The 16,112-nt window shown below is 40.4% G+C and overlaps 1 protein-coding gene across 3 annotated transcripts in view; it reads left to right on the top strand.

Annotated features, from left to right (window-relative positions):
- Positions 1–16,112, top strand: part of trappc9 (trafficking protein particle complex subunit 9) — a 242,605-nt gene that overhangs the window by 159,096 nt on the left and 67,397 nt on the right. For all 3 annotated transcript variants that reach the window (XM_080863780.1, XM_080863781.1, XM_080863782.1), the window contains one exon: positions 4,288–4,441. In XM_080863780.1, coding sequence (XP_080719906.1) covers positions 4,288–4,441 — 154 coding nt within the window. The remainder of the gene's footprint in view (positions 1–4,287; positions 4,442–16,112) is intronic.

The following is a 16,112-nucleotide window of genomic DNA, read 5'->3' as shown; positions in this document are numbered from 1 at the left end:
CAAGGCACTTGCCAGGTCTCTCTTGAAAATGACATCTTTTACCTGGATAAATAAAGGACTAATATTTACTTTATTAAAACCACAACAATCAAATGGCCCTATATGAACTAGCACTTGGTGACAGTGGGAAGGAAAACTGTCAGAACCAGGCTCAGGGAGGGACAGCTCTCTGCTATGATTGGTTGGGGGTAAGCAGGAAGTTTAAGTTAGCCTCCATGCTACCTGATGGATGTTTGGGTGATTTGCAGGTGACTAGAGAACTAAAAGTCATCGTTTCATTTCTCAAAGTAGAGAGTGATAAGACTAATAAAAGCAGGAAGAAAGACTGCTAATGATTTCATTTTTGTTCTGAACTTTCTATGTGAGGTAGTATGTTGGCGTCATCATGCCACCAGTAAGACAGGCCTAATAAATTTCTTGTCTGCTGTTAAGTGCTGCTGTAGAATTTTTTTTTTCTTGTTTCAGATTGCAAAAGGAATTTAATAGTTTTGTAATAAGACGAAGGATTACCTAGTTTCACTGGCTGCATGCATAAAACCCTTTAAAATGCATTCAATTGTAATTGTGGTAAAAGTTGCAATAAGTGGCTGCACGGTTTAGCAACACTCTAAAACAGGCAATTTTAACCAAACATCTGCATATTACAACATCTAGCAGATGAGGAACATCATCCACAAAAATGCAGTCATGTCTCTATCAGCACTTGACAGAAACACATGTTTGTAGCTGCTAACTGCTGATTGAACTTCTTTTAGCTTTGCTTGCTCAATGGATGATGGCAAGCAAGTGGGACTCCCTCTCACACGTCATTCCATTTGTTTGTAATTAATAGACCTTAGAGACAAGTAACAAGCTCCTCAAAAGATGCTTGTTATTCTTTTTCATATTTTCTGTCATATACGGTTATAATTTTGGCTTCATTTTAAACAAGGACACATTTTTAGGCTGATGTGTGTAGAAGTAACTCCTCTGAGCCAGAATCTCTGGCGTTAAACTGCTCTAAACAACCAAAATGTCTCTGCATGATGTCATTGAGTATTCCATGACCTGTTGGCATGTGGTTGCTGGTTGTCACTGGATGAAATTGGTTGCAGAAATGTGCCTTCCATACAAACTACAGGTGACTGTGGCAAGCTGCTTGTGACCAAAACAACTGCGATGAGGTTCTTGGTGCAGCAGTGAATGGTTACCAGGGAGCCGCTGATTGGTGTCTTGGCTCACATGACTGTCAATAACCACTCATTATCAGTCAGGCAATGTTCATTTTTCCCTAGCGACCACTGGTTGCCAGGCAGTCACCAACCAGTCTCTAGGTTTGTGTGACTGAGGCAAACAGGGTCTGGCTGTGAGCACATAAGCCCCCACTCATGTGTGATTCAAACCATATGTCTTTGGGGGCTATCGAAGGTCCTTTATGCTAAGGTTAGCATAAAGGAAGGAAGTGAGGTGAAATAGTTTTCCTAAGACAGTGAATTTGACAAAGTATAATATACTTGTTGAATGAAGCATAATGTAAAGAAGAATTATTTTGAACTTAATCGTACAATGCTACTAAAAATGAACTGGAAAAGCATAAAAACTTCCTTTTTAAAATTGTTATCTATCTACATGGTTTTCTGAGGACAAATCATAAGTTAGAGAAAATGCAACACACGCCCATAGCTGGTGTAAGCCTTATGCTAGGTTTCAAAGCCCTTCATTGCGATTGTTCTTGCCTGCCTTATAAAAATCCCTGATGATTGTGTGTTAGTATCGGTGTGCTAGGATACATGTAATTCACTCTGAATTCTACAGAAATGTATGCAGGCAGGGAAAGAATGGATCCAATGGATCTAGTCCTCTTTGAATAGAAGTCCTGAATAATGTAGAGGTAATTTCAAGTGGTCTTGTATGTCATTTTCTTCTTCTTTTTTTTCCACACGTGCAGGAAAGGTCTGTCTAGTTTGTTCCAAGTACAGTCTGAATCCTGGATGTGACATTTGAGGTAACCTCGGGCAAAGATGAGCCTGACTTTTGTTAATAAATAACTTAGAAACACCCACAGTATAGACGAGGAAACTTGCACCTGAGGGTGTTTGCTCAGACTAGATAAATAATTCAGCACTGGCCAAACCACACAAAGGCAGGTTGCATTGGCTGCCATCATGCTGAGGTGTATGCAAGGTTTTCTGCTGAGATCTGTTGCGGGATAATGAGAAAATGTGTCCTGTAATTTGATGAAGTATATAGTTAATATTGGATAATCACAATTTTAAATGTTTGAATGTAGTTACAGCTAGTTACAGTATGAACTATATCTAAGAAAAAGTAACATTGAACCCTGAACACATCAATTTTTTAGTTGCTCCATGGACTTGAATTGGAGTCTCCTCTGCTCAGTTAGTCCTGCTCTTCTTCTTTCTCTTTCTGTCTTCTTCTTTCAGCTGTTCCCTCTAGGGGGCACAACACCGAATCATCTGCCGTCATCCTCCTTCACTACATCCATGTGTATGTGAATGTTGGATAAAATGCACCTATGCGTATGAATGGGTGAATGTTGCATAGAGCACTTCAGCTACAGTAGAAAAGAGCAACATAAGAACCAGTCCATTCCATCCATTTACTGTACCAGTCCTGCACCAGCCTTGCATATTTCTCTCCCACTCCTGACTTAAGTCCTTTACACACCAGACACATAAAATACATGCATGTATTTTGTGTGCTAAATATATTTTTCAACTCACCCATTCTTAATGGAGCTGGTATACTGCTGTGTTTGGCAAGAAGTGCACTTGTAGTTCAAGTACTGCTGTATACAGTAGTATACAATGACATGTAAATGGTAAATGGCCTGTATTTGTATAGCGCTTTTTACTAGTCTCCCCTAGGGACCCCAAAGCGCTTTACACACCCAGTCATCCACCCATTCACACACACATTCACACACTGGTGGAGGCAAGCTACAGTTGTAGCCACAGCTGCCCTGGGGCAGACTGACAGAAGCGAGGCTGCCATATCGCGCCATCGGCCCTTCTGGCCAACACCAGTAGGCGGTAGGTGAAGTGTCTTGCCCAAGGACACAACGACAGAGACTGTCCGAGCCGGGGCTCGAACCGGCAACCTTCGGATTACAAGGCAGACTTCCAACTCTTGAGCCACGATCGCCCACGTGTAGTAAATAGTAAAATAGTACAATTTTACCTCCGTACAGCTAGATGTTGCTACAAGTTGGCTCCCTGAAAGGATTTCATGGCCTCCTCAGATCTGGTCCCACATCTGCTAACAGCTCAAACTGCCCCACTGACATCCTGAAATATCATATCATATATATATTAAAGCAACCATGATACAGCTTCATCTCCTGGGTCAAACTATGAAATTCTCCCTGGTCCTGCCTTCTCGTGAGAGTTGGATTAACACAGAATCCCTGTTGCTTCCTTTTCTTGTTTAGAAACATCAGATCCAGCTCATCATTGCTTGATTCTGGCATTGATATTTTCACAGTGCGTTTTTAGAATTTGCTACAAAAACACAACACGTTCAGTGTGCGTATGCATTTCATGACAAGTTTGGATCTGGAAATTCTGATTTTTGTGTCACTTTTCGTAAAACTTGTGTAATGGCCACCTGCTTTACCGCAGTTCTTCTCTTTCCACCTCTCATGGAAATATGTTCTCTGTTTTTAGTCCCGGTCAGTAATCTTGCTGAAGGCTTTCCAGGGAGCTTTTAGAACAACCTGATAATAACTGAGTACAATCGTCCATCTTAGAAGTAATAACTGTATGAATTAGCTTTTCAGCATCATTCTGAGACAGGATATTTCTAATTTTAGTGATATTGTGCAAATGAATGAAGGTAGTCCTCCATATTTGTTTAACGCGGACACAGAAAGACGAATACTGGTCAGAATGACTCCAAGACTTCTCATACTGTTACTGTACTCTGCTAACACTGAGGTCTCTCAGTAGTTTTGTTGTATACAAATATATGTATATAAAAATGCAATCATAAATTCTCTCAAGAACCTGCTAAATATTGATGTTTTATATTTTTGTTGTTTTATTTTTTATTTTAACTTTTAATATTTGGTCATTTCCAAAGCTTAACAGTAGCTCAAATATCAGCTGTGAGCAATTTGAACTCAATAAAAATTCATGTCATTCATGCTTTTTTTAACTTAGTTTCAAAGTTTTAAATGACAGTTATGTAAGGGTTATTTCCAGAGTCATAAACCTTTTCCTTTTGGCGGGTGAAAACTTACATAAGTACGAGTGTACATCTAAGTGCTTCTCCCATTTCCTGTTCCAGGATGGCCATCCAGGTGGACAAGTTTGACTTTGAGAGTCTGCCACAGCCGGACCAAGAAAGTATCCGCTTCAGTAACCCCAAACAGCTGGAGGAGGAGCGACAGCACGCCCAAGGCTGTCAGATCAACAGCAAGCTGGGCATCTGTTGGAGCATTATATCCTTTCAGTGGTTACATGTACTATAAAAGCATCTTTAGGGGAATTGGCCTAATGTGAACTACAAAGACCATAGACGTAGTTGGTAAATACTTATCCCCTACAGTCGTGGCCATAATCACGGTCAAACAGATTATGTCAGCATTCCTTTAACTGTTGTTGTTTGTTGATATCGGTTCGATCAGTGTTAGAGCACATCTGGACCCTTCATCTGGAGGCCTTCTGGCCAGTAGGCAACATGTTTTGCCCGCATTAGTAGATGGGGACGCTTATGGCAGAGCGCTTGCTACTCTGACACTGTGAAGTGATATATTAGTAAGTGGGAATATAAATGTGAAATTAAATTTGTGAATTGTGAAATGAGACACTTTGCCAGAGCTCTTAGTCTGCGGTCCATTAAAGATAGTGACATTGTATTAGCATACCTACTCTGCGAGATTTAATTAGAAAAGTTTCCATTTGCAGTTTTTCAAAATGTGTGAGTATAGCATGTGGATAAAACACAAGCGGGAATGGTTGGCAGTGATCTGATTGTGCCTAACATTGTTTCATGAAACCACCATCCAGAGTGCTTATCCAGCTGTTAAGTGATGACGGCCTGTTTACAGCGTCCTGCCATGCGATTGCGTTCGTCCCTAACCATCCTGAACCCTCAAGTTAACTTCATTGAGCAGAAAAAGTTGGCGTTCATCAGCTTCACTGTGTTTATATTATGCTAAACACAGCTCTGTAGCTAGCACATCGTTATATTCCTGCTAGTCAAACTTCAGTAACCCTACAAACATCACTGCTGTTTAGTTTTCTGTCTTCATTTATGTTGGAAGTGACAGCAGAGCTGTATGTTTTAATTTTTCAATAATCCCTCAGTCAGAACCTGAACTGTCATAGATGGAAACTAGCGAGCTAACTCCCTGCTAACTTCTAACAGTGTTAAAAATCATAAATTCTGTTTTCATGGATGACTGGATGTTAAAGTTAAATGTTACACCTGGTAGAGCAGCAACACTGATCATTTTATTACCTATGAAAGAATTTAGATAGTTTGTAACTGTCAGTGATGCTGCAGTGTTCGTTTGACTTTGGGACCTGAAGCGGAGTTTGGACCTGGAAACGGTTAATGACGTCAGACTTAAAGACCAGATAGGAGTGTGTTAGGAGGGGTTAACGTTTTGGCTCATGTGTTTCGTATCTGTTGTCGTTCTCCATGTTGAAGATGTTTTTGATTTAGCAGATATAGAGTATCCCCAAGTCAGGGGTTCTATTCTATATTAAATTCTCTATGTGGAAAAATTGAGTTTTATCGAAAGGTAGAAAACCTTTTTGAGCTGTTTGCCAACAGACAGCTATTTGGACAACTGCTCATCTTTTGCTACCTTGGTACTTGATTTCCTGATTCTTAGATGTTCTGCTCAAAGACGATCCAAATGCAGATGTTTTTTGGGAAGACTGTTCTAATAAAAGAAAATTTTAGTCCAGAACTTAGTAGTGAGACTACACATATTAGAAGCAAATCTACATGCACAGAAATTTCTGTAAACTATTTAAATTCAGAATCCAGCCAGGACTTCAATTCCGTTCAATGCAGTTTTATTAATATAGCACAAAATTATAACAATGGCCACTTTATATCTTAAAGCAAAGCCCCTACAGTGTCCTTTGCTTACAGCTAAGACATCTTCAGTTCTTTTCTGCTGCCACGATAGGGAAGCAGAGCTTGAGAGAAGTATATAGTCAGTCAGTCTGGATTTATCTTTAGTGCCTTATATCAGCTCATCACTCAGTAGTTGGCAGTACTATGCACGTATCTAAGAGCTACTGATTGTTAGTGAGCATGGTAACCAGTTAATGGGGAATCCAGTCTGGGAGCTGAAAATGCTGTTTTCCATGTGTGTATGTATTTTGTTTTGTTTTTTCATGAGGGCGTAAACACTTCTGTCACCATATGCATTGGTTTATCTCCCAGCACTTTGGCGGCTTATAGGCAGGAATGAAGAAAGAAAGCGACGTATGAATATATTCCCAACAGCATTCCCTTTACTGCAACAAAAAAAAACCCTGAAGCAGACTGTTTGAACATATGTTACTATTGTTGTTTCTTTTTTTGTTTTTAAGTGTGAATAGTATCATGTATGATATATTAGTCAGGATGGTGTCAACAGGAGATTGACCTATAAGAACAAGCCAAAGGAAAGGATTTAGAGGCTTTGCAGTATTGATCTAATTGGAAATGAGCTACACCCGGGCTGTCAAGTGAGAAATTGAACTAGAAATTAAAAATGTGACATTTTACCCTTTTAACCTTCATTATGGGTGGCTTGTGTTTGAAAATGGCTCATTAGGGTACAGTAGAACTGGTATAGAGTCTGTTACTAATTCAGTGCAAGCGACTCAACTGGCTATGCGACAGATGCCACATTATATCATCAAGTCAAACCTTGATCCTATGATTTTCTGCACACTGAAACACATCCTTGTTGATAATGACTCAGCCGCTAAACTTGTCAGAATAGCACAATGTAAATTCTGCTTCAGGGTAGATTTTCCTTTTTACAATATGAAAAATAGAGAACTATAAAATCTGATTACACTGCATGTCACACTTAGATACAATTATTTGGCCTTGAGCAACTAACAGTCACTTTAATTTGTAATTTATGAGCTTGTTGATGGTGTTTGGTACTGATTCACAGAGAGTGATTCTGCCACACGCAGTACAGATGCCATGAGAAGTGGAAGAGATAAAAAGCAAATGCTATGTGTGTGTCTTCCCCCTGAGGAGGTCATAGCCAAGTCCATGAGTCATCTCTCAATGCACAGTGTGGAAGTTCCCCTCTCAATAGCGAGCTTAAAAAGCTCTGGATATGTAGTCATTAGTTATGATTATATCAATAATTACTATCAATTAATATCAACATACAATCTGACTAAAATGCATGTAAAAAAAAAAAAGTACATACATATAAGTAGAGCTGGGCGATATATCGAGTTTTTAAAAAATATCGATATATTTTTATACGAGATATAAGATGTGACAATATCCTTTATATCGATATAGTCTATGTTACGTTATAATTATACTTGCGGAGCCGCAAGTTTGCCTCTCTTTCGTCCACTTTCGTCTTTACGCAACGTTACTCGGCCTCGCCTCTCCTTCACTGAACACAACTCCCCCTCCTCCCCCATCGCTTCACCTGCAGGAAGCGACAAGATGGACACGGCAAATCCGTTAACGAGTTACTGCGCATCGCCCCGTGCGTGGGGCTGGACGGCGTCAACGTGTTAGCTAGCTAACCACGCTAACGAGCTAACCACGCTAACGCCATGCAGCCCAGAGGTGCTGCACGGACTAAAATCCTTTCATTTTCTCAAAAGTTGACAGCGCGCCTTATGTATGAATTCTGGTTGTGCTTGATGGCCGCGCACCGATTTTATGTGGAACACGGCGCTCAGCAATCTGTCAAAAAATGTTTTAGTACGACTTTGGTAAGCTACGGAGCTGCAGCGCTTGATGGATTGTCGGAGCATTACGGCTGAGCCTCGCGGAGTGATACGTACTGTGCTTCAACGTAATATTACCTTACTGTGTATAAGGACCATAAATGGCACCTGTTAAGAGACGTGGTTGCGAAGCGGATTTCAAACTCCAGGCTGTCAGTCACGCAGTACAAGTTGGGAACAGAGCAGCTGTGAAATCTGTCCTTGTTATAGTGCTCGTCTTTTAGTTTACATTTTGACTGCACATTTGTGAGCTTTTTGTTATGCACAAAAACAACATTGTTTTCTTTTATTTATGGAGCATTATTATTTAATAAATGCTCATAATTTATTTTTGAGTAAATTTTATGTACATCTGCTCTATGTTAATAAAAGTGCCTGTGTGACATCTGGGACACAGCTTTGACTAAGAACTCTCTTTTTGTTCTTACTTTATGGCTTTAAAAAAATATATATCGAGATATATATCTTATATCGCCATCCAGCTAAAAAATATCGAGATATGAATTTTGGGTCATATCGCCCAGCCCTACATATAAGGTATGCAAAAAAGTTCAGAGGTTCATAAAAGTCAAACACTTAATCTGATTGAAACTTAGTTGATTTTCCATTTAAGATAATCTTGAATGTCCGCATGGATTCCAACACTGCTGCTTTTTTTTTTTTTGATCACTCCCTGAAAGTCTCCCTCTGACATTTGCACTGTGCACTTTGATGTTTTGCTGTGGACCCCAACTTTTGTAACATCTGCTTAAAACTGACCTCAAATTGTGTGAAGGATCAAAAATGACTAAGCAGTTTTCAGTTGAAGGGCCCATAGTTTCCAATCAGGAATGCAGAGCAGGAGCATGCTCGTCATTTTATTCGGCATTCACCAGGTTCTGCTCCGTAAACGGAGTGAGAATGTCAATGTGGATTTTTGTCCCGAGTCACCTTAGTTATAACATTCAGTAGAAATCACATGAATTATGTTGCGTCCCAGCATTGTGCTGTATCAGAGGGTAGGAGCAAAGTGCAAGAGGGTTTTTTGCTTCTTCTGTAAAATGATTTATTAATAGCAGAATAGCTAAAAATGGCCCAGAGGTGCATGGAATGATGATTTTAAATGGGAAATTATCAGATAAGCCTTAAAAATTCATTATTGACCTGTTCTCTGAACTTTTGATTAAACTTGATGTACGCATACAGTTATTTGAAAAAGTACAATTTCACATGTTCTGTATTTTTGGTCGCTACTATATCTTAAATTCTTGAAATATTTATTAACTCAACATAGTTTGAAGTTCAAAACTTGGTTAAAAAGAATGCCAATATTCATGTTGACTTGAAATATACATCTTGTACCAGAGCAATTTAGGACTAGTTTTAAATTCACTGCACAGCTGAACTGCTTAGGCAGGCTGTTTGTATAATTCATCAGTCAAAGCTCAGCTCTGAAGGTCTCCCGGACTGTCTGGGCTTATCCAATAAGAAGCTACTTAAAAGCAGAACAATACAGATTCACAAATTAACAGCTGAAAAGTCACTCTTTCAGCTCAAAGTAGGATGAACCAATTTTCTAAGCAACACTCTGGAATCCTTTTTATTTCAACTGCATAATAGAAATGTTAAATTGTTTAGAACTATCCAAATTAATCTGGGTAATAAATAGAAAAGTACCAAACCGTGAATGGCTGTTGACAATAAGTATAGACAGCTGACACGCATATTAATCATTCGCACAAGCGCCAGTTTTCTCTGAAATGGCCTGTTGAATGTGATGTTTAGTGCCCACAAATATACTGAATATAAAATATCAAAGGTGAATTTGGAAGCCACTCCGGATACGAGTTCTGAAATACGCTGCTCAGAAGAATTCAAGGAACACAGATCTCTACGGCGGGGGGAAAAAATTCTAAAAATCTGTGCTGATATGGACTGGGTCATGTTTTAGGAATGAAAGGATGCCACAGCATTAATGGAAATGAAAATTATCTCCAGAGGGTTTGATTCAGAGATACCCTGAGTGCTCCAAATGAGATGACAGGTGTCCCTGGGGATATCCTCCCAGCTATAGACCAGGGCATCACTGAGCTCCTGGATAGTCTGAGACACAACCTGACAGCATTGGATGGACCAAAGAAAATGCCCGAGATGGCATGGTATTAATTCCTTCATCCACCTAGAAGTGCCTGCAGACTCTTGCACATGAGGCCAGCATTGATGATCACCAGGACCAACCCAGGACCCACTGCATTAGCATATGGTCTGACAGTTGGTTCAAGGATTTCATGGCAGTCGGGCTGCTGCCTGTGGTGGTGTCTGTGTCCCTCCATGGATATGCTTCCCCAGACCACCACTGACCTACCACCAAAGCAGTCTTGCTGAACGATGTTACAGGCTGTATAACGTTCTCCACAGCTTCTCCAGACCCTTTCAAATCCATCACATGTGCTCAGGGTGAAGCTGCTCTTAGCTGTGAAAAGCACAGCACAAATGCCAATCAGGCTCCACAGTGCTGGGCAGTGAGTTTGGTCTGAGACATTCACACCAGTGGTCTCCTGGAAGTCATTTTGTAGGGTTCTGGCAGTTACTCTTGGCACAAAGGAGCAGATGCCGGTCGTCCCAATGGGTTAAGGACCTTCCACAATCCTCTCCAGTTCTCCTAGACTAACTGCCTGTCTCCTTGATCTCCTTTAGTCTCTTCAAACTGTGCTGCAAGACACAGCAAACCTTCTGGTAATGACGCATATTGGTGTTCCATCCCTGAGGAGTTGGACTGTGCACCTGTGCAACCTCTATAATGTCCAAGTATCACCTCATGCAACCAGTAGTGACACTGACCGTAGTCAAATAGAAAAGTTAGTGAACAAACAGTCAGAAAAGATGTCGGTGGTGCTCCGGCGATGCGCTGGGCAGTTTTCACGACCCTCTGCAACGCCTTCCGGTCCGAGGCAGAGCAGCTCCCGTACCAGACTGTTATACAGTTGGTCAGGATGCTCTCGATGGTCCAGCGGTAGAAGTTCACCAGGATGTCTGAGGACAGGTGGTTCTTCCTCAGGAAGAAGAGGCACTGGTGAGCCTTCTTGACCAACTTGGAGCAGTTGGTTGTCCAGATGAGATCCTTGTGTATGTGGATTCCTACATACACATATTCACTTATTCTGTTCACTTCACCCAGTATCCACTTGAAATCTGTATTCAGAACATGACATCCTTCCTGCAAGTTGGATGAGTGTAGCGAAAGTTTACGCTCTCTTTACAATAGAGTGCTGTTACAGAGACTACTCTTTGTGCATTAATCATGCCCATATTATATAATATATGTATTTCAAAGCTTATATGAGGGTCCACTGAGAATTTCCAAAAAAAGTCAAGCATGGCTCAGGATACGGATCATTATACTACTGTATCATCCCTGTTGTACACCTGAAAACAGACCATATCTGCTAGCAGCTCGTGTTACCCAACAATTCCAGCAAAGCCTTGAAATAGAAATTCTACATGGCTTTGAGTGATCAAAGCTGCAACACTGACACTTTACCGTTATTCTCTGGAATACAGATGATGTGACGTGATTCATCGTGACTCAGACAATTCAACAGAAAGGTAGCCGCACCTTTCCACACAGTATGCTTTGTCCATAGATGCCTTCACTCTCTCTTTCTCTTACCCTCTTCATGCATTCTGCACTTTCTCTCAAAGGTTAATAGACACAGGTTTGGTGCTCTAGGCGCTGCTCGTCTCACCCATTATTCCAAATGTCAGCTGTGTAAATGATCAGCGGCGTCCTTGTCATCACATATTATCTGGGTAATTGCCCTCTGATAAACGTATTTGTTTTGATGCAGTATTCATACATTGATAGCCTTCCCTGTGATCGTTATAAAAACATGCTCCCCGTTCACCTTTGACTTCTAGATGAATGCAAAACATAAACATAACATGATGGATCTGTCTTCAGTGCTGTTACCAGCAAATAATGTCTGTTTTTTGACTGCTTTGGTAGTTATTCGAGGATGTTTGTGTAATATCAGCCGCGTGCATCCATCCACATATTTAGTGTATCTACAGAAGCAGCTGTGTTGGCTCTTTAATAATATAGTGGGGAAGTTTAAGCAGTTTTGGTCAATGAGCAAACCGCTGATCTACATAGGTTTATACTGTAATCCAAATGACTAACAGATCCACTCAGCTGCTGCTTGGGTTTCTTCAGTATATAGGATCTAAACTGAAGTAAGATCATTTTCCTGCATTTTAATCAGACTTTCCTCTCTACAGTAGTAAACCTGTTACACACTTGTGGGAACAAAAGGTACACAAAAGGACTACAGTATTGGCCTATAATTACTAGGGGTGCAACGATATTCGTATCGATATTGAACTGTTCGATACAGTGCTTTCGGTTCGGTACGCATATGTATCGAACAATACAACATTTGTAATTTATTTTATCAATTTTCCTTCTGACAATGCTGTCTGTGTTGAGCGCTCAGTGAATCTGCGTTCGACTACTCCGCCTAGGCTGCACTGTCCAGCGCAGATCCACTGAGCGCTCAACACAGACAGCATCGTCAGAAGGAAGAGGGCAGGGCACCTCCCCCACCCTCATTCAGATCTGGCGTTTGGAATTATTTTGGTTTTCATGTGACGTATGACCCTGAAGGTAAGCGAGTCATGGACTAAAGTAAAACAGTATGTTGGATGTGCCACGCAATGCTCAATTACATGGGTGGGAGCTAGTGTGTTAGCGCAGTTAGCTTGTTAACGTGTTGGCCGTCTAGCCCCATGCACGGAGCTATCGGCGGTAGCTCGTTAACGGAGATTTGCCGTGTTGTGGCGTTAAGGTCATTTCAACGAGATTAACCTGAAAGCACTAGTGGGAACACAACGAATATGACTGCACATTTACGCCAACATCATCCTAGTGCAAAGACAAGTGGAAGCAGACAAAAAAAAGCAAGCATGCTACTAACTTTAGCCGAGTCATTTAGACAGCTGTTAGCACATGATTCTCCTTATGCTGCTGAGAATATAGCCCAGAAGAAGCGGATAGTATAGCTTTTATTTTGGAAAGAGCCATTTCTCTGTAATAAACTCTCTTTTCCAAAGATGAGTTATTCCTCAATCAGATACAGGGCTTGCAATATCGCTAGCCCGACGTCCCGGAGCTAGCGATTTTTTCAGTCGGGCTACAAAAATCTATCTCTTCCCTGCCCGTCGGGCTATTGTAGGAAAAATATATGTCAATGCTTTTGCATTCTTTCAGAAATGTAGCTGGGTAATTATGTCATTGGCATCGGTGAGCCACTGTCAATATGTGACATATTGAAATCGCGTTTGAATTTGCGCTTGTTTTTTTGCTTTCACTTTGCAATCGTGCAAACTGTGTATAGAGAGCGACAGCACTGATCTGTGAGTGATGATAATTTGTGCACCAATTCCTCTGACATCGTCTTATTAATCGTTAGCTTACTATGCAAACATGACGCAGCAAGCTTAAACATGTGAGAGGTTGATCGCGCAGAGAATCGCTGAGCTTATGTGAGTGCATGTGTAAATAGGGCTGCTCAATTAATCGAATTTTAATCACGATTACGATCTGGGCTTTCAACGATCATTAAAAATGACTGAGCCGATTATTAGCCCCTCCCTAATTTATCCGCGACACCTTAAAGGCCGGTCCGTGAAAATATTGTCGGGCATAAACTGGTCCGTGGCGCAAAAAAGGTTGGAGACCGCTGATTAAGAGGACCCGAGGGAAGCTCGGAAAGCTAAGCAGAAGTTATTTGGAGAGTGACTGCCGTTGGTTGAAAAGAGAGTTTAAAAAAAAAAAAAAAACTTCAGTGGTGTTGCACACTATTTTATATTATTTTTTTAAAGTCATTGTTAACCCTTTAAAGCCAGTCAGAGCAGCACGCTCCGTTTTGCGTAACTATTTTTAAATCCCTGTAGAACCTGAACCGTGTAAGCTAGCGCAATAATTTGTTTTGCATATGAAACCGGAGGAGTTGTACTTACATCTGATGCCATCAGCTTGTCCTCGGTCACGGTTTCGTTCCACATATAGCTTTGCAAAAATTGCATAAAAAGCCTTGCAGGAACAAAAACATAATATTCCAGAAACACGCTTTGCCGTTCCTATCAGCTGTTCGTAACACTTCCCACAGTGAAATGATGCACCTGCTGTTTTCTTTGCAAATTTGCATCATAGGATTGTTTTTTGTTTTTCCTGCAGTATATAAAAATTGCTGTATCTCCAAAATAAAACTATGAAGACACTCAAAATAAATTTCCTGTTGTTGTAAACTATTTTTTGCAACTTTATTGTATTTAAAGTTTTGAGGGATAAACCTCTTAAATTTCTCCAAGTAGAAATATATGTAAACAAAACAAAAGCGATTTTCAATTTTTTTTGTAGTTTATTGCACTTTTTTGCAATTTATGTAATTACTATGGACTTAATGCATACATATTATTAAAATATGGGCTATAACAGTTGTATTGATGTATAGCAACTTGAAATGCTCCCACAAATGGCACTACAGCATGTAAAAAAATAATATAAGCTCTGGTGGACTTGGTTCTATAGTAGGTCTTAAAGGGTTAAATAAATATCGTCAAATAATCGTGATCTCAATTTCAGTGAAAATAATCGTGATTATCATTTTTGCCATAATCGAGCAGCCCTATGTGTAAAAGCATTTCAGTTCTGCTGAGCCAAATAAGACAGGTCAGGGTGAAGAAGTGACAGCCAAAGAAAAGCTTACCACAAAACGGAGAAGTTATGACAAATCAGACTATGAGGCAAAAAGAAAGTGCAGCTTTATGGTTTCATGGACAAAAGAATTTCTGTGGCTGCAATATGATGAGCTAAATAACCAGGGCTGCACATAAGTGGTCCGCAGGTGCGCATTCGCTGTCAAAATAAAAAACACGCACAAGGGTTAGGGTTAAATTTAAAAACTGTACTTTTGAGTTAAAATATATATTTATAATTTTAATAAATGACAAATTAAAAATGCATGAACATTTTTTATATCGAAAAAATATCGAACCGTGACACCAAAGTATCGAACCGAACCGAACCGTGAATTTTGTGTATCGTTGCACCCCTAATAATTACCATTAAGAGCATTTTAAAAGGGGATTCGTCATTGTTGAAAGCCTCAGAGGGTTGTGGGTTTGTGTTAAAACGTCCACTAAATTGCTCATTTCCCCATGATTGACTTTGCAGTTTATTCGACATTAAAGATAACTAGAAGCTGGCGGAAAGAATCTGAATGGGAGAAAAATAAAAATTCATATAAGGAAAAATAAGAAAGGACGAGAGAAATGAAAGCATGTGGCCTCGTGCTCTGAACTTAGTGTTAGTATAGGGAGCAGGCAAATGGCCTGTCAGAGTACTACTGTGGAAATATTGTATGTAGACAGAAAAACTGTCACAGAGAGGCACTCAGTGTTGAGTGTTGGCATAGAGAAAAGATTTAAAACACTGTATTTCTTACATGCACAATGAACTTTTCTACGTGTCTTATGTCCCGTCGTGGCTGCCCCGCCATGAACCTGGTTCTGCTAGAGGTTTCTTCCTGTTAGAAGGGAGTTTTTCCTCCCCACTGTCGCCACGTGTTTCCTCATAGGGGGGCAATCTGATTCTGAGGTTTTCGTCCCGTTATTGTAGGATCTTTTGTGATTTCGCACTAGATAATTAAAACTGAATTTATTTGAATTAAAAAAGTACTTTAGACCCCATCAACCTTTCTCGTGTTCATATCTAGGACTCAGTGTTTGTTTTCATTAATATTTTTCCCCTCTTTGTGTCACCTAACACAAATAAATTAATCATTCTTAATTTTCACGCAAATGTGTTATCGGTGCTTCAGACCTATTTCAGAAAACCAAATCTCCTTAGAAAACCCAAGACCCAAGCTGCAGACATTACAAATATCCAGCATTCAATTTCTGGGGTGTCAAACTCCAGGCCTCGAGGGCCGGTGTCCCCTTTAGGTTTTATATCTCACCCTGGGTCAACACACCTGAATCAAATGACTAAATCATTACCAGACCTCAGGAGAACTTCAAGACATGTTGAGGGGGTAATTTAGCCATTTAAATGAGCTGTGTTGGATCAAGGACACAACCTGCAGGACACCGACCCTCGAGGCCTGGACTTCGACACCTGACCTCTAGAGCATC

The sequence above is a fragment of the Rhamphochromis sp. 'chilingali' genome (assembly GCF_963969265.1).
Source record: "Rhamphochromis sp. 'chilingali' genome assembly, chromosome: 17".
In the NCBI taxonomy this organism is placed as follows: domain Eukaryota; kingdom Metazoa; phylum Chordata; class Actinopteri; order Cichliformes; family Cichlidae; genus Rhamphochromis; species Rhamphochromis sp. 'chilingali'.
Note: the sequence above shows the minus strand (reverse complement) of the source record. Positions and strands in the feature narration are given on the sequence as shown.